At 45.4% G+C, this 19,338-nt stretch overlaps 1 protein-coding gene and 1 long non-coding RNA gene across 2 annotated transcripts in view; one reads left to right on the plus strand and one right to left on the minus strand.

Moving 5' to 3' along the window:
- LOC123001999 (uncharacterized) lies at window positions 1-12,665 on the plus strand. Its single transcript, XR_006411451.3, has 3 exons — window positions 1-1,109; window positions 1,286-1,358; window positions 11,030-12,665. It is a non-coding gene; the product is annotated as an uncharacterized LOC123001999 (long non-coding RNA).
- SRSF4 (serine and arginine rich splicing factor 4) overlaps window positions 3,485-19,338 on the minus strand; it is a 26,649-nt gene continuing 10,795 nt past the window's right edge. Inside the window, exons 2-6 of the mRNA XM_026516870.4 lie at window positions 13,201-13,343; window positions 12,188-12,300; window positions 8,520-8,734; window positions 5,240-5,329; window positions 3,485-4,975 (exon numbers count right to left, since the gene is read on the minus strand). Of these exons, the coding sequence (XP_026372655.1) occupies window positions 4,150-4,975; window positions 5,240-5,329; window positions 8,520-8,734; window positions 12,188-12,300; window positions 13,201-13,343 (1,387 nt within the window). The 3' untranslated portion in view covers window positions 3,485-4,149. The remainder of the gene's footprint in view (window positions 4,976-5,239; window positions 5,330-8,519; window positions 8,735-12,187; window positions 12,301-13,200; window positions 13,344-19,338) is intronic.

Genomic DNA, 19,338 nt, shown 5'->3' on the forward strand with positions numbered 1-19,338 from the left:
GTGCTCGCTCAAGAGCTGGCTTTCTCAAAAAAATAAAATCTTTAAAAAAAGTTTGGTAGGATTCACCTGTGAAGTAATTATTGATCGTTTATTATCTACCACATTTGTTACTGTTTTCTATTCCTCACCCTTTTTGTTCTCATTTTTGTCTTCCACTCTTTTTGGGTGGGGAGGGGCAGCAGGAGATTAAGTGTAGAAAAGGGCGTGTGTGGATTTTGAGCATCCAAAGAGGTCGCAGAGGAGTCTGTATTTCTTTGGCTGTCTCCTACTTCGGGGAAATTCCCTACTGAGTCCTTTTTTGTGGACGTCAATGCACATTTCCCACTGCAGAAGCTGAAATGAGCCACCCTCGTTCTCTTCACTCCTTGGCATGTACGATGTGGGATGATGGCCTGGGCTTGGACAAATGGGCACCCAGGCAAGACTTTGAGTCTTGATCAAATGATGGGGCAATTACAGTTTATTCACAGCAGGGGGTCCGTGGCATTGTCTTGCAGCAACTTAGAAGTTGTTCTAGGAAAGCAGACTGTCTTGTAGGAACCCTGTGGGACTTGAACCTGAGCTCAAATCCTAGCTGTTGTGACTTTAGATACCTTCCTGTAATCATATCAAGTGATGAAATTTTACAAGGGAGGAGAACCAGAGATATTTAAAAATTAATCTAGCTTTGTCACTAGCTGTGTTACATTGGGAAAATCACTTCACCTCTCTGAGCTTTTGTCTTTGCCTTTAAAAAAGGGACTAGGTACTGATGTACATAAAAGCACCTAGCTCGTAGTAGATGCAGGTAGGCCAATGACTCAGATTTAGGGCCTTCCTCTTCAGCTTCCCAAGGTCTTTCTTCCCTTGGGCTGCTGGGGGGCAGGGAGGTACAGGCAGGACCCCACTTTACCCTCAAGTATTATTGCTGTCTTCTGGCCAGAGTTATCTAGAAGAAACAGTACAGCCTAGAACAAGCACTGTATTTCACCTTTTCTAAGGGCTGGCGAGACAGAAGGCCTTGCAGTGATTTGCCGGTGACTGCTGACTGGCCCAGCATCTGACACCAGTACTGACAGTACTGACACCATCACGAGGCAAGCCCTGTGACCCCAGTCCATAAGCAGCAGGTATGTTCCATGAGAAGAGGGGCCTTCTCTGACTTTTCATACACTATTCCCAGTGCCTTAGACCAGTGCTTGGCATACAAAAGGCACTCAAACAGGAACCTAGCATTGTTGGGGATGGGTGGACAGCGTGCTGCGGTCTCTTCGGCTGCAGCTGAACCTAACAATACTTACCCCAGGGTGGTGTGACAGCGGGATGAAGAATGGATGGGACAGTACTGGTCTCTGGTGCATGCCTGCAACTCCCAACAGGTGAGTTTCCATTTTCTCTTGATCTTTTAACTTTTTGTTCAGAATCAAACATAAATGAATTTAAAGCTGCTGGGGAAAAACGACTGCCAATCCCTTCTATGTACAAGTGGCATTTCTGTCCTTTATACTCTTTGCATGTGCTAACAAATTCATTTGGTTAGAGCTTACGGGCCTTCAACATTTAAGCGAGAACTTCTCAATGCTCATGTAGTTAAATGACAGCGTTAAATTATACAAACATGATGAATTATGTTTAGAATATGGATGAACGGAAAAAGCTTGGAAGGGAATTTGGGAAGAGCTGCTGTTAGACAGTAAAATGAAGTTGAATTTTTAATTATTTTAAACTTGTGAAAGAAAAAAATATGCCCAAAGAAATGTCCCCATCCTTATAAAATTAGGAAATGTTGGGTTCTCATCACCTACTGGAGACCAACATGAGATGTGAGGCAGTGGGAATTCTCCTGGCTGGAGCCCTCATCTTGTCACGATGGGGGGAAAGCTTCAGGGAGTCTGAGCGAGGTTCCAGTCCCTGAAACCCCATGTTCCCAAAACTGAACTCACCTTCGTCTTCGCCATTCCTCAGGCTTCAGGAGCATCTTGGATCACCTCTGACAGCTCCTTTCCCCTGGTCACCTACTGAACCCTCTTCTGTTCCCTCCTGTCACTGCCTTTGCTCAGGCCCCACAGCATCTGCAATGACAGTCGGCCCTTCACACAAGGTTTAGGGGCGCTGTCCCCCTTCCAGTCAAAAATCTGCATGTAACTCGACCCTCTCCAAACCTAACTACTACTAGCCTGTTGACTGGAAGTCACTGAATACACACTGTGTACGCTCTACAGATACGGTGTCCTTACGATACGGCGAGAGGACAGAGAATGTCAAGAAGATCGTAAGGAAAAAACTTACAGTTCTGTATCAGAAAACAGGTATCCGTGGCCCTGCACCATCAAACCCGTGTCGTCCGAGGGTCAAGTGTACTGAGTTCCCCGGACTGCTGCTGCTTTTGGAGCCTCCAGTCTCCCACATTCTGTCAGCTCGACCTGGCAGTGCCTGGCGCTACAACCCGTACCCTCCTGTTTAAGTATTTCCCACGTTCCCAGCGCTTACGGGGCCAAGGCCAAATTCCTCCTCCCAGCATTCGAAGCGCTGTGACCCAATCCATGTGCCGAACTTGCTTCTCAATCCCCAGCGTCACACTCCACGCTCCCTGGGCATCTTGCCCCGCGCTTCCCCAACTCCACGGCTCTGACACAGGTGGGTTGTTTTTTTTTCTCTCTAAAGGACTGCCTTCCATCCCCACATCTCTAGAGGTTCAGCCCAAGTACTGTCTCCTCAAGAGGTCCCTGAACCCAGAGGAAGTTACAAGTCCCTCCTCTGAATGCCCACTTTTGACCCTAGCGACATTTCTCATTTGCAACCAGACCACGAACCCCAGGAGGGGCAAGAAACACTGACTTTGTCTTCCCATACAAAGTACGGTCTACAGCAGGTGAGAGAACATTATTTTACTCCAAGCAACAGCCGCCAGCACATTCCTAGGCAGCAGTCCGTGAAGTGACCTCCCCTCCCAAGCTTGCCACAGCATGCAATGCAGGCCCTCAAGCTTCCTCCCTGCTCTTGACGCCTCTCAACACTCCCTCAGGGCGTGGAGACCCGACTGGAACCACCGTACCTCTGGTCCTTTCTTCAGAGCTAGGCCAGACAAGCAACACAGAGAAGGAGTGAACAGAGGTAATCCAACATTGTTTTTCTTCCTGGCTTTCGGTTAGTCCAAACCCGAAGGTGATGCGGTTCGCTACGTCAGCTCCATGGCAAGAAATACAACAGCACGGAGGAAAAAGTTCTCTGTTCGAGAAGAACTCATCTGGTGGTGCTGAGTTCCCGAACTGATCCATTTCTCTCTCATTAGCTTGGCCATTAAGATTCTTGAGAGGAAGGACCGTAAATGCCTAAGAAATCTGCCTTTATTCTGCTGGGTGAGAAAAATCCTGTAGGAATCAAGGCTGGCTCCCTACCCACTCACGGGTGACCTCCGGGAACGTGACACTCTGAACTTTCTACGCTAAGGGAAGGAACACCGAGACAGATCAGGAGATGCAACTTGGATTCAAACACCGTGAAATTTTGTCAAGCAAAAATAGTCTTTATTCAAATTTAATGGAAACAGGGGTCACTATACTTTGCAAGACGGGGAAAAATAAAATTAAAAAAAATTCTTTTCTTTTCTTTTTTAATATAAAACAATATAATCACAATACCAGACTATGGAACCCTACAGTTTATTTCCTATGGGTTACTGCAGGTATCAATTTTCCTCGACTGTGCTATTCACAACTTTGTTAAGTCCAAAAGTATGAAACCAAAGTGGTAGGAAACTTAAGACTTCGCACTTTCACTAAATGGCAAACATCAAAGGGCATCAATTCGAGGGCAAAAATGGCTGAACTCACCGTACCTACCTATGTCAGCGTTCCAGCCTGAAAGCCGTCCAGGTACTGAGCTCCCTGTAGGAAAGGCCAGGCTGAGGGCCGCGGCGGTTTGGACAGTCTACTGGGGGCCATGAGTCAAGGGGGTTTTCAAAGAGAAGATTGTTTTCAGTCGAGCAGGAAGGCCTGGTGCCAGGAGGCTTTACGGAGAGGAAGCACTTAGATTGAACAATTGTAGACACACCATTAGGGGAGTTAAAAATGTACAGCAGTGACATATGTTCTACTGGATCACGTGTGCTACGGCTACCGAACATGTACAAAAGACTTCTCGGGGAGTTCCAGCTGTGGTCGTAGCCAGTTAGGACCGCGAGTGGGACCTGGATCTAGACCGAGACGGCGATCTGGACGCAGACCTGGATCTGGACTTGGACCGAGACCGGGTTTTTGAAGCAGACTTTGATCTGGAGCGTGATTCTGACGGAGGGTTGGGTTTGGACTTGGAATTGGACCTCGACCTGGACCGGGTCTCCTGATGGGGGCCGGCATCAGCACTCTCCCCTCGGCCCTCCCTCTGGCCGGACTCGGCCTTGGCGTGCTCCCGCTCCTTGGACGCCGAGCGGGACCGCGACCTGGACTGCGAGCGCTCGGCGTCCTCCTTCTTCTTCTTCTTGCTGCTGCCGGACTTGCTGTCTCGCTTGCCGCCCCGCTTTCTGCTCCGCTCGCTCTTGCTGTGGCTGTGGCTGCGGCTGCGGCTGCGGCTCTCCTCGCGGCTCCTCTTCCTTCCCTTCCGCTTGTCTTTGCTGCGGCTGCGGCTGCGGCTGCCCCCTTGGCTGCGGCTGCGGCTGCGGCTCTTGTGGGGGCCCTTCTCCTGGCTCCGGCTCTTCTCCTTGCTTCTGCTCCTGCTCACGCTCGCTCGCTTCTCCTCCGCTCGCCTCTCCTGACTCCTGCTTCGGCTCTTACTCTTGCTTTTATGCCGACTGGGACTCCGGCTCTTGGACTTCCCGGCACTGTCGCTGTTCTGGATCTTCTCTTCGGCCTGGTCTTTGCTCTTGCTGCGGCGCTTGTCGGCGCTGTGGCTGCGGCTGCGGCTCTTGTCCTTGCTGGGGCTCCGGCTCTTCTCCTTCTTGCTGCGGCTGCGGCTCTGGCTGCGGCTGCGGCTCTTGCTCCGGGAATGGGAGCCTGACCTGAGGAGACACAGGCATCGGGGTCACACGCGGCCTCACACCGCCCGTGAGGACAGACGACTAGAGGGAAGTGTGGGCGCGCTGCCCCACTGTACAATGCGCGGCGGGCACTGGCCCAGGACCGCTTTCTGCACCCCGACTGCGGTCCCAAGCCGGAAAACCTGGGTCACGTGAGGGAAGACTGGCAGCATGACGAAGACCGAAGTGGGACACGGTCCAGGTGTGCCCTGCGGACCGCCTCTGCTCACACCAGGGAAGACCCACCTGGACCGAGATCTGCTCTTAGAATGGCTGCTTTTGCTGCTGCCGCTTCGGCTTCTGCTCTTTCGAGAATGTCTGCTTCGGGAACGAGACCTGGGGGAGAGAATATTCTTTAGTAGTTGCTGACAAAAGGCTAGTTGAATAGTAAGACATTTTTAAATTGAAAAACATGTCTGGCATTGGCTGTGCCCAGACTCAAAGTTGAAAGAGAACCCTGTCCACTGTTGTAGGTCCAAGGATCCAGTACTTGCAAACATTCCACCTGCACGGTTCCCTGAAACTCAGCACCTCTAATCCTGAGCCTCTCTCCCCCATGCCCACTCTTTTTGCTGGGTTCCTGCCTTTCTTCCGCCGATGCCACTGTTACTTACCCAGTTCCTCATACCAGAAACCAGAGCCACCTGGACTCTTTCCTCTCCCCTCGTCCTCTTCTGTACTAATGATCTGCCTGTTCATCTGCAGCTACCCGCCACTGCTGCTGCCCCCGACCACACCATCCCCATCAGTCTCGCTCCCTCAAGCTTCTTTACTAGCCTTCCTGTGAACACTTTTGCCCTTGACCTATCAATTCACTTACTGTGACCAGAGAGCCGTTTTAAAAACACACTCAAGCTCTAAAAAAATCTTTAAAAGGCCAAATCTGTGAACTCTGCTTTACTTCCACAGTAACCAGGGCTCCTGGGGAAAAGGCTGATTCCAAGAGTAGGGCAGGGAATATACAAGATGGGTCTAGAACATCTCATCAGGGCAGAAAGAGGGAAACGTTCAAAGACTGCTGAGCACCACCATCTACGAAAGGACTTTTGCCACATACATTTAACCTGTATCTCCATCACACCTCTCTAGACCCGACTCCAGTTTCAGGGAAGCAGGGGATAAAGTACAAGTTCATCAATGCCAAGAGGAAACAGAAAAGTCAGAGTGTGGGATACTACTTAAAAAAACACATACATAAAAAGTCAATGCCGCCGGGAGGGTGGGGGGAGGGAGCTGCTTCAGACCAGAGAGCTCTGACACGACCTCTTACGATGCAAGACCAGACTGGATTCTGGTCAGGAAACACAAAGACCTCTGTGGAACCACTGGAGAAATCTGAAAACGGCCTGGACAGAAGAGGGCTTCAGGGAATCGCTGTTGAGGTTCTTAGGTAAGAAAATATAAATGCGGTGATCCTCATTCACGGAGACACATGCAAAGTATTCAGGGGTGAAGCATCAGGGCCTCAACTTCCCTGAAGATGCTACAGCCAAGTACACGTACAGGGCGCGTGCGTAAACACACACACACAGAGGAAGACAAAGGGGGCAAAATGCTAACAACTGAAGCTGGAAGGAGAGGACACGGGTGCTCATGAACTGTTCGTTGATGTCTGAAAATGATCGGAATAAAAAGAGAAAATACATAGTGAAGCATATTCATATGAAAACCAAGATACTGAAGACACAGCAACCAACTTGAAGGGCTCCCAATGGCCAAGACAGAACGATCTGAGCATAAAAAATGTGGACTGCAGCAGATGAAACGTTATATAGGTATCCGCACCTGAGAATTCCTTCAAAAGGATACTAATAACTAAACCACCACTCTCATCATTACCTTTGGGAAACCCTGGGGCACATTTAAAATTCTAAAAGTTGGTAAACAAAGGTGTTAAACTTTCATTTTCAATTTCCTATTAAAATTGTATTTGAGACCAACAAGAATGGCAATAATCGACAGAATTATAGCCTTTAAACGCAAAAAGAATAACGAAGTTAGAAAGTCATCACTTGGCCACAGTGACTGAACGGCTCCAGGGAGGGAGGCTCAACAGACGCTAGGACTGTCAGGCGGACTGTTGCAGACTCTGTGACGCACGGCCTAGGCTCAGCCCCGGACACACGGATGCGCTTCCCCATCATGCACAGCGGGACAGCCGGACACCACGTGAGTAGCGACAGGAAGTATAAAGTACGACTTATGAAGGTCACCTGCTGAAATACTGGCCTTACTCTAAATGCCTCAACACCTAACGAGGAGTTTATAGGAAATATCGGAGGTAGAATAAAGGAACATGATAAATATCACCACGAGATGCCATCAGAAGAATCTCCACTAGGAGAGGGTCTTCAAAGAATGCAACTGTTTCTTCAACTGAATGCATGGAGAATAAAAAAAGGACAAAGGAGGACATACGAGTGATTAAAAAAGGATGAAGAGACATGCCATCTAACGGCCACGTGCAGACCTGGCTGGGGTCCTAATATGAACCAAACGCAAAAACACGCATTTGAGACAATTGGGGAAACCCGAGCACAAACTGGCTAGCTGTAATATGGCATCATGGTGTTAGATTTTAGACGTACATACTGAAATAATTACAGGTAGAATGACAGGATGCCCAGACTTGCCTTAAACGAGGCAATGGGAGGGGTGGGGAGAAAAGACTGGCAAAGCAACAAGTAACACAGCTGGATGGGGGACAGGCATAAGGGAATTCAGGGCTCACCAACCTATTTTCTCTAATGCTTTATGTATTTGAAAATTTCCTTAAGAAAAAAATTAGAAACAAAGCCAAACCTGAAGAGCTTAGACGAGTCCCTAGTGACTTCCCACTGCTCTTCAATCCTCATCCTGGCCCGTGGGTCGGCAGGATCCGGCCCTTCACTGCCTCATCTCGAGCCGCTCTCGTGCTGCTGCCCTCTGCTAGAGGCAGAATGGCACTAACAACCTCTCCCCCTGCCACCTCCAGCTTCTCCTTTAGAGCTCAGCCTCTATGACGTGTCCTTAGAGAAGCCCCTGTCAGTTCTCCAAACTAGAGCTGTGTACATTTCCTTTGCCATACACTTATCGTGATGGTCATTATTTGCTCAATGCCTGTTTTCTCCACTAGGCTGAGTCTCATGAGGGCATGGACTGTATTTGTCTCGTTCACAGGTGCCTGGCCTAGTGCAGAGCAGTGGCTGCAGAAGAAAGTCGCCACTCTTGAGTAGGTGGTGTTTGGGAAAGTAAGCTAAGGGTCTACTCGCCATGTCTGTCCCCAGTAAGGGTAGGATCCGGGGTACCAAAGAAAAAAATATGAAAATATGTCACCCGTATCTGCCTCAGAGAAAGAATTTCGATTTGTACTCATGATGTAAGAGTTCAAGAGTTTTGCAAATAACCGTTCAGTTCAAAGTTCGGAGTTACTGAACCAGACAGAACCATGCACTCAGAATTCAACAGGAGAATGGAAGTGGATTATCCATCTAAGTACTCGTTAACGAACTGACAGCAAGCGCCGACACGCAGACACCAGCAGTACCTCGAGTGGCTCCGGCTCCTGGAGTAGGACCGGCGTCGTCGAGAACCCGGCTTGTCTTCAACTAATCTGATTTTTCTGCCATTGACTTCAGTTCCATCTAACTTTTCCAAAGCTCTTTTCATATCGGAATAAGACACAAATTCAATCACTCCTTCATTTTTGCGTCCCTTGTGCGCATCTGCATAGGTCACTTCTCCTGCCTGACGCATATAATCCTTAACAAAAGAAAAAAGAAAAAAGAAAAAAAAAAAGAAAAAAGGAAAGTCACTCAATAGGTTATGATACATTTTGTTAAAATGTCTAATGCAATTATAACAAAAGTTTTCCCTTTCCTTTGGGAAGAAAAACTAGCTTTCTTCAGAATGAAGTTTACTCTTTAAAATACCTCCACCTACATACCAACCATTCTCTACAGCATCCGGTGAGTGGCAGAGACAATAAATATTTATTCCTTTAAACAGTTATGTGTGAATAGGAACATTTTTTAACTATCATTCTCTAAATTGTATCGTGGCAAGCTGTTTGCGTATAACAGCTTTAGATACTCATGTTACCACGTGAGTAAATGTCAAAGTTAGGGCTTTCACATTTCATTATAAATCCTTGTTTGAAAACACGTATAAATGTTGACAACTATCCAGGGTAACATATAAACATATCCATAAAGGGATTATGAGATTAGCACCTCAGTTTTACTTAAAATTGTTGGTAGGGGTGCCTGGCTGGCTCAGTCGGAAAAGCATGTGACTCTTGATCTCAGGGTCATGAGTTTGAGCCCCACGTTGGCTGTAGAGATGACTTAAATAAATTAAACTTAAAAAATATGAAATTACTGTTATAGCATTTCTTCAAAACAAAGATAGAAAGGAAACAAAACGGTACTGTGAAGCTCTGGCTTCAAAGGTTCAAGGACGACCCATGTCCCTTCAGTCCTTTCACTACTGTAAGCCTCTTTGCTCGTTCTCTCTGAGGAGTTAATACAATCCAGTGGGAGAATACAACTAACATGCTAGATAAATACTAAAGTGATGTCTAAGGGGTGCCTGGCTGGCTCTGTTGGAAGAGCACTGGCTCTTGATTTTGGGGTCGTGAGTTTAAGCCCTACACGGGGTGTAGAGATTAATAAACAAACACTAAAAAAAGTAATAAAGTGGGGGTGCCTTGTGTGGCTCAGACGGTTAAGCGTTTGACTCTTGATCTTGGATCAGGTCATGTTCTCAGGGTCATAAGATCGAGCCCCATGTCAGGCTCCACACTCAGTGGGGAGGCTGCTTGAGATTTTCTTTCTTCCCCTCCCCCTGCTCTCTCTCTCTAAAAGAAATAAACAAATGTTTAAAAAAAATAAAATAAAAGTGATGTATAAATAAGATGAGATCAGATTAGTGTTTGAAAAGACCATGACATTTAGATAAATTCAGAACTTAAGGCCTTCTGGCTCATTTCCCCACACTTCTTTGTATGCAGTAGATACTTAATGAACATTTGTGGGCTGTATAAATGCTCAACAGTTAATTTTTGTTACTGCTTTCCTCTGAACACATGCCATTCAATACCTTCTCTGCTCATTGCATCATAAAATGTTTACATGTCTTAACATATAATCTCCATAATTAGTGTGCCCGATACTATTTCCGAGGATTCCCCAACTGTTGCGAATTTCAGGTTATACAGTCTCTGGCTATTACTCATAATCCAGCAAAGGAACATCTTTGCAAATTCTCTCAACTGAATTATTTGCAGGAGTGGGGGTTCTGGGTAAAAAACAGGGTGTCCATATAATTTATCACCCAAATTTGGACACCTCTGAGACTGAATGAAGATGCCGTTAAGTTATGCCAAGACTGCGACTGTCTTGGACAGGTTGAGATGTATGCTAACTCTGGTAAAAGGGCTTAGAGAATGTCACTACTTTTGTTTTATACTTCCACCATACTTCCAAATTATTAGTAATAGCAGCTAACTATTAAATGTTTATACGATTTAATTAAACTCCTAACGTGAGACAGATACAATTATTTCCCCCATTTTGCAGAACAGAAAAGTAGAATATAAGACTTTAAGGAGACAGACTTCAGAATCTGAATTAATACTACTTATCCCACCCGATGGGTCAAACTACCAAGTCTCAATGCCTCTGGAGGTAGACTACTATATAAATTTCATCTCAACATCATTGGGTGTTATGAAATTTATACATTTTAGAAACAACCAATAGCCCTGAAATTTACTTTTGCATTTCTTCGACTAACAGTTAGCATTTATTGTGCCAGGAACTGTTCTTGGGCTTTTTATATTAAATTGCATTCGATTTGCACAATAACTTTGAGTAAAAATGAGTATTAATGCCATTTTTATAGCTGAAAAATACGAGGCACAAGAGGAACGTAACTTGGTAAAATAACTGACAGGTGGCCGAGCTGGGATTCACTGCAGACAGGTGGGCTCCAGAACCCTGTTAAGTCTGCTCTGACTTACAAGGCACCTGCTTGCTCTATTACTCTCCTTTCCAGACAGTGAAATTACCAAAGGTACAGAAGGATGAAATCAACTGAAGACACTGGCAAAGCTTCATTTTAACCAAAAGTCTGAAAGCCTTCCCCAGTTTCTCCCCACAGCACTCAACCGTGAACTCTCGGAGCACTGGAGCCATTCCTGCAGTGAGCACAGGCCCGCTAGCAGACACTCCGTGAGGGCCTCCTCCACTGCTGACAACAGCACCGAGTGCCAGAAGAAAACGCCAGCGTAGGTCCTGCTCTTGCCTCTTGTGCTAAGACCAAACCATCTAAAGACTACTGGGAGCAACTTCAAAAAGGGAAAAAGGATACAAAACTGCTTTGATGAGTTAAAACCACATGAAGGTAAGATCCCTAACTACTTTCTGCTGAACCTAAACAGACTCACTCGCTCGTTCTGCCCGCGCGCCTGTTTCCTGATGGACTCAAAACGAGAAGTGAGAGTGGAAAGTCACACTATCCTTTTCTTCTGTCCTTCCACCATTCAGGTTAAGACACTCCAGCCTCTCTTCCCTACAGAGCTTAAAAACAGTTGTCAGAAGATAAGCTGGGATCAGTGCAAGGGATGGTCACCACCTTGTGGTGTGGGCAACACCACAACAAAACCTTATGAAAGAACATGAGTCAGACAGTCGTTCTCACCCATGAGGAGCTCCACTGGAAGCTGACACAAACGTGCATATTACAGCTAGTGTCGCAGGAAAGAGTGGTGGTTGCGACTTCTTCTTTGGTTGGTGAGGAACTACAATGGCATCTCTCTCTACAACACCCTCGACACAGTGGAAAATTTAACATAGCTTGTCTCTAGAGTGATGGTCCCCTGATGTACAGTAATAGCGAGATTCTGATGTCTTTTGTACTCCTATGGAAGCTTTTAAAGTTTTTATTTTTACGTTTTAAAAAGACTGGTTTTAAGCAATCTCTACACCAAACACGGGGCTTGAACCTACAGCCTCGAGATCATGAGTTAGATGCTCCACTGACTGAGCCCGCCAGGAGCCCCTGGAACCTTTAGAGAATTTTCCAGGCTTTGGGAAAACATTCAAACACATAATACCACTGCACTCTGTGTTCGCATGGGTCTGCACAAAATGATCTCTTTCCCGAGCTGAACTGCTCCCCAACCTTATCCCAGAAGGTAAACGAGGCCCAAACCTTTAGGTCTTGCCAGCTGCACCGACTTGACAAATTCTCCACAATAAGTCTGTATTCTGTACGGGTAGGAGGGCCATATTTATCTCGGCCACTTCTTCTATAACCATATCCACCTTTGGAAGGTTCAAACAGGTAACATTACTTCAGTGGAGGAAGAGGAAGAAGGGACACAACACATACCCCCGAGTGTACCACTCACCCCACCCCACAACAGCACAGCTATTTTAGCTCAGTCCCCGCCCCGTAATTCTAAACTAGATTGGTTTTTTTAAAAAAGCAATCAACTAAACATGAAATTTAATTTAATTTACAAAGTGGTAAGTATATATATTCATTAATATTATATTTAAAATTAACATGCATAAATTAAAACTATTAACAATGTATCAATTTAGAAATAAGTAACCAAATTACTAAATCAGTTACTGGTGTTACTCACAGTGATTAAAGTTTTTGTGAATATTTTATACGAAAAAAAGAGTTTCAGGCACCTATTTCAGTTTAATCTCATCTGTGTCTAACCCTTGGGATCCTCACCACCCAGGTCTAATGGGGAAAGGTTGCGGTCGTCACATGGCTTCCTGTTTTGGTCAGCCAAGGGCCACAATGGTTCAAAGAGCCACGCATGGAAAGGTAACCCAAGGTCAGCAAATGGAACAGGCAGTCATCTTAGCCTCAAAGGATTCTTTTAATTAAAACATTGAGGTCTTTGTTAAATCTATGTTAAACAATTGCATTACAGAGAAAAAAAAACAACACAAACACACATCATTAAACATATTTATGAAGTATTAAAACAAGTACTTTGTCATTAATTAAATTAAAATTAAACAGTATCAAAGATGTTTATTTGCAATTTTACATTTAAAAAGATACATAATTTATAAAACAAATAGCTTAAATAGCAATACATTTCAGTGTAACATTAATTAATTAATCAATTACTTAAAAAATTAACATTCAACAACAAAGGCATGTAGGGCATTGATACAAATGCCCTTTTCAATGCTTACTGCGTCCAGAACCGTAACTGCCATCTCGACGGGGGCCGCGGGCATGCTCAACAATTACTCGCTCACCACAAAGGTCTTTGCCATTTAGCTCATACACAGCATCATCTGCATCGCGCAGATCATCAAACTCCACAAACCCATATCTAGGAGAGAGCAAACGAAACCCTGGTTGGCACCACTGTGACAGCCAGCTCCACCGTCATTAAAGAGAAAGCAATGAGGGTCATGCTTAGCAAAGGTTAGGTGGGTTTTGCAAACTAAGGATCGGCTTTCTCTTCCCTTTGGCTGAAACCACTTTGCTTTGTGCCAACAGGCACTGCAAGAGGATAGGGAGACTTCTCAAGGTAGACTCCTGTCTTTCTAGCAGGACTCTGGCTAAAAACAGAGACCATTTCTTTTGTTCCCCAAGTAGTTGGTGGCAGCTGCAGAGACCTCCAGAGGGCTGCTTGGTATGAAGGATCAAAATATGTGACTCTTTAACACTACTTGAGTATTTGCCCTTTTAAATCACATAAAAACTTTTTTTTTTTTTTGTAAGCTTTAGCCCAAAATGAGAGTTTCAAGAACAACTAGACCTACATTCAGGCACCGTGTCTTAACTGTTAAGTTTGGAATAACATACCAAGTAAAAAACTCACAGTACCTCAAATCTCAGTTAAAGGAAAAAAAATTTTTTAAAGTTCCTGTTCTTCTACCTAAGCAAATTAATCACAAATGAATTAACTGTTCTAGAAATTCCTAGTGGAAAAAAAAAATCAGATCTATTCACTTCCTCATGATTTTGCAAATTCATTTCCAGGAGGTTTTAGGTAGGCTGGAATTTTCTAAAAACTATATATGACTGTGCAAACTTCTTTATACAGCATTGCGAGGAACTTCCCAACAAAGAGGTCTGCTGGTTTTCACATATCTGAAAGCAAGCCCCCTCCCCCCTGAATCCTATTCATGCCTGTTAAAGAACACAACTTACAAAACTGAACAACAAAATGTGTAAGGTATTCATAAGTAAGGTTAAACAAACACCTTATAAGCTACGTTATCAATAAACTTCCAGTTTGGTCTAACAACACGGCTGTGAAGTCTAGCTCTGTGACCACTGCCTATATTTAAAAACCAAAACCATCTTAATGATCGTACCTAATCACAAAGGAAGGTTACAAGCAGTGTCTGTAACAAAGCTGCGTACACAGGCAAACGCTGACCAGTGTTCCGCTGTCTAAACGGACTGGAACCAAAAAAAGGTTAAAAGGCTTGCCAGGAGTTCATCCGGCCTGACCGACATTATTCCAGTTTTCTTAGCACGTAATGCCGCATTCAGCAACATGTTAAGGGAGAGAAACTTGGAATTGCGGGATTTTCCCTTTACTGAAGAGTTCCCTTCCAACCAGAGCCTCCAGAGGTGACTGTATGGCTGACAAACCTTGGAGGGTTCTTTACACTGAGAAGTCTGAGAGGCATTCAAACTTTAAAGTCACTGAATCTCAACTCCATTAAAAAAATGGAACACAGACACATTCATCTGTTCAATGGGAAATGTTTTGCAGTAACACCATTCAGAAGCCACCTGGCTCAATTTGTGGGCTATGAAGCCTAAAACATGGTTTGATGCTTCCAGAAGGCTAGAATTGCTATGCAGCGTAGTAAGAGTGATTCTGAACATGATGTCATATTTGACAAAGCAAGTAAAGCCTCTCCCAATCACTGACTTACTACATTAAAAAGTGCTTTACAGTCACTAAAAATCTATCACTGATAATATATTGCAGCTGCCTTTCCCTTTCCTAAGTAGAGTGGGATAGCGGGAAAACTGTACTATCATTTTTAGAGACAAAATTAAATAAAAAAGCAGATAAATCAAATCTACTTTCTACTTAGGTTTATTTCTTGATAGATCATAAAATACTCCCCTGCCCCCAAAAGTGCCTGCCTTCATTCAGTTGTCAAGACTGGTCACAGGTCTGCTTTGCCCACAGCATCGCTGCTCTTGGCATCCTATGGGTGAGAGCCTGATGCCAAGTAAAGAGCGATGTGAGAACACCTTCACCCCAGGCGTGAGGAAATGCCCCGGTGCCCCTCTGAAGAGTGGCATGCGGGCTCAGCGCCAAATGCTGCCCCGAATGCGTCTAACGTGATGTCCGAAGGGCAACAATGACTCCTAAAGACTGAACGAATCACGGATATACCCAAATGGTTTTCTTCAAAATAATCAGGGGTTTTCAACTATTCGAGGGTCAGAGAATGCAAGACCCTAAGCTCTGCCAATGGTATGAACTAGAAAGCCCAACTTCTGTTACTAAGAGGTGATGCTTCGGTCAGACCTATGTGGTAATGCATTCTCCAAGACTCCAGGTGCCCTGCGCGTGCTCACTCTGTTCCGAGGCTTACATGCGGAACCTATTCTGACCTTGGAAGGAAGTAATGACAGTCCGTTAAATGGAGACACAATGATCTAAAAAAGACCCCCAAAAACAAACAAAAAACTAATGCTCAGACAGACCAATCTTTCTCTGCAGCTGCGGCTGAAGCAAGGCATACCCTGCCAATAAAATTCTTCCCTGTGTTGTAGGGACCAATTTGTGTTATTAGAGGAAAACAGCCCTTATAGTCAGTCCTTCCTTAATATTTACTTCTAAAATTTCTAGTAAGTAAATTCTAATACTGACTTCTAAGTGGGTCACTTAGTAGACATGTCTGGGATATCCAAGTCACTTATTAAAATAGCTACCTTGAGATCAAATTTATTTTGCTTTACAGAAGAAATCTGGCTGTTCTGTGAAAAGCCACAAAATCTATTTGGGAAATTTCATTTTAATTATTATTATTTTTTAGTAAACTCTATGCCCAACATGGAGCTCAAACTCAAGACCCTGAGATCAGGAGTGGTGTGCTCTACTGACCCAGCCAGCCAGACCCCCTATTTACGAAGTGTTTAGGTCAAAGTCCAGTCCAAGGATTAAATCAGGCATGTGACTGTCACCTCTCTTGGCCACGGGCATGCTGGGTGGGTTTGGAAGATTAAACCAAATACCCCCTTGCACCACAAACCGGACCTGACAGGGACTCCTGTTCTGAGCCAAGTAAAGACCGAATCAGTGTGGTTGCTTCTACCACGTTACTGTTTATATAGATCGGCTTTACTGACAGACTGACTTTGTTTCATTCACTAGGCAGTGAATGGGTTCCCCAAATAAGGCAGGAAGACTACGCAGTAACAATAAAGTGTTACTTAACATTTATGAAGTAATCTCCACATACTAGACAATGTTATCTTATATGCACAATACCCAAGAGCCAGGTACTACTATCCCCATTTTACAGATGAGGAAACAGAGACACACAGTGTTAAGTAACCTGCCTGAGAAAACAGCAGAGCTGGCATTCAAAACCTGTGGTAGGCCTCCAGAAGGCAAACTCGGAACTATTCAATAGCCTGCAGCAGCAAGAACTGGCCTGGTTTCTAGTCCTGGTTGTGCTATCAACCAACTCTGACAAGTGGATTTAAATCATCTTATTTTCCTGGGTCTTAGTTTATCTGTGAAATAAAGGAGCTATACTACATATCCCTAAGGTTTCTCCTAATGTCAAAAGTATGATAGGTAAATGTTAAAATGGGAGAATTTCAACTAATCTGGTAGCATCAGAGGAATACCACAGTGACAGATGGACAAGAATAAATTTAATCTTTGTCATCTCAAGTACCTTTTAAAAACTATTGTATGGGTCCCAATTTTCAAATTTTAAAACTATCTCTGAATTAATTTTAGTCCTTCAAGAAAATAAAGCTCTCCCTGGTAACTAATATCAGAGGATCTTTCTACATTGATCTTAATGTCCCTACGTGCTTTGCAGCAAATAACATGAAACTAATCTCCCCAAAAGTACTCTCCTTTTGAACCCTTTGTCAAAATAAGGGGGCATATAAAATGCACACATGCACGCATACATGTTGTATGTAATGGCGTGTGTCTGTCTATGCATATACGTCTCTGGTGTGACCTGTGAGTAAGCCCCACAAACACAACCTGACGTTTCTTTCTAGCTGCAGACACCCTTCCTCTTCTACTGGTAAAACCCACCACCTTCCAGTAATTCCAGTATGAGAATAAAGAAGATGAAGGAATTCAGGGGAATGAATCTAAGACGAATTTAAAAAATCCCTCCATGGCAGGGCTTGGTAAAACTAAAACAAAAACCTTCCCAGGTGCTTCTTTCTGCTTTACTCCCAGATGTCATGTCATTCACTCCCCCCTCCCCCGCCCTGCCCCCCCACCCCACCCCCCCACCCCCACCCCCCCCGCGCCTAGGGGAAAGAACAAAAAGCGTGGCCTATTAAATACACACCGTTTTTCAATTAAAAGAAAACTTCTTTCTTCACCATTCCTCTGCTATTGCCTTTTCCCTAACTCTTTTCCTCTCGGTCACATTTTATCCTGACAGACTTAGCCAAAAAAACAAAACAAAACAGAACAGGAGGGGAGTGCCTGTCATTTTCTCCCTAAAAAAGCGGGGACCGTGATCCTTAGCAAGTATGGACAGGTATGTGGACAGCACGACCAAAGCCACCTGGAGTTGTGTGGGCGCTCTACACTTGAGCGCAGGCTCCCAGCGCGGCCGGCTCTGGTGGCCCTCGTTCAACAGCTGCCCTACTGCTCAGGCTATCAGTCAGAACTCGGAGATGCTGGAACTGGAAAGACATGGTTTTCAAACTACTCTAAGCTTTCCGCTTTTAGAAATGTTAATCACACTTTTCACCCAAAGAAGTATCATCTGAGCCCGTGTTGTTGCCGAAGGGGCTTTCCCTGATCCTAATCATCTCTACAGATGGTCCCAAATGCCCCTCTGCATGGCTCGCTGAAGAGGATGTGCTCCCGACCCACCCTCTTCAGAACGACTTAGGGTCATCCCTGTCTTCCAGACACCTTCACTGAATAGGGAGACTGGAGAAAAGTCCCTTCTGAAAAATGAGGAGCAGGACTTGCTCTGGAGGCATGCTGACCAAGCTAACCAGGCAGGGCGGGACCAAGGGGGTGCTCAGCGCTGGCTAACCGAGGGGGAGTGACATGAGGAGCGAGGGAAAGCAAGCCTCCATGCGTGTGCCTGCCATCACCCACCAACACTGCTTACCGAGGGGCATGCCTTGGTGGTTCTCTCTATAAGAAAAATGTGCCCCTTTCCACGGTAGATCTCTGCTCACCTTTGTCCTACAACTGTGCCACATGCTTTTCTTTGTATGTGGACATGACAGTCCTCAGCCAACCATCAGCAGGATGTGAGTTTTGTTTTCCCAATGTGGTGAGCCATTCCCACATTCACTCATTTTCCTTGTAAGAACCGAACCTCTCCATGGCTGGTCAGGATTAGGGATGTTGCTGTAGCCAAGGAAAAATTTTCATCTGTTGAAGTTAACCCATGGGGTGGCTTGAACCCTCAAACTAGGGTCAATAGCACTGTTCTTTAAGGGCAGAGCCCTTAAATCTACCCTGAAAGAAATGGCATTCAGTGAACAGGAATCAAACAGCTTTCTTTCAAAGTACTCAGTGTTGGTCCTACGCTTCGGTCAACTTGGTCCTATGAGGTGAAAAAAATTAGGACATATTGACAGGATAGTAATAACAGCAGTACTCCTCGCTGTCTGCATAAAGTGCTTGGAAAAGTGCAGAAAGACACTTCTGCAGCTGTTCTCTATTGCTCAGGTGAGGCCGACTCAGAAAAGCCTGCAAGTAAGAACGGTCACTGCCCCAACTCCAGAGGTCTGCACCCTTCCAGGGAAGCAGTGGGTAGGCCCTCAAAGCAGAATTACCCATGTCACATTCACTGCTCTGGGTCACTGATTATGGCTGCAGTTTGACTTTTCCGGTCACAAAGGATTGCTTATGACCCACGACTAGGACTCCTACCACATGAAGGAGGTTCCTGAGACCCTTTCCTATCCTGACACAGGAAGGAGGCTGCTCTGGGCATTCTGGCCTCCCTTTCTTTAGCCTCAGAGGAGGGATGGCCATCAAGGCCGCCCGGAGAAGGTGGATGACTTACCCGTGCTCACTGAGTGGCAGAGCTGGGGTGCGACTTCAGGGCTCACCAGTACCCAGTCTGGGGCTCTTTTCACGTCGGCAAACTGGCAGTTCCCGCACACCAAGA

Source organism: Ursus arctos, unplaced genomic scaffold (assembly GCF_023065955.2).
Source record: "Ursus arctos isolate Adak ecotype North America unplaced genomic scaffold, UrsArc2.0 scaffold_32, whole genome shotgun sequence".
Taxonomy (NCBI): Eukaryota; Metazoa; Chordata; class Mammalia; order Carnivora; family Ursidae; genus Ursus; species Ursus arctos.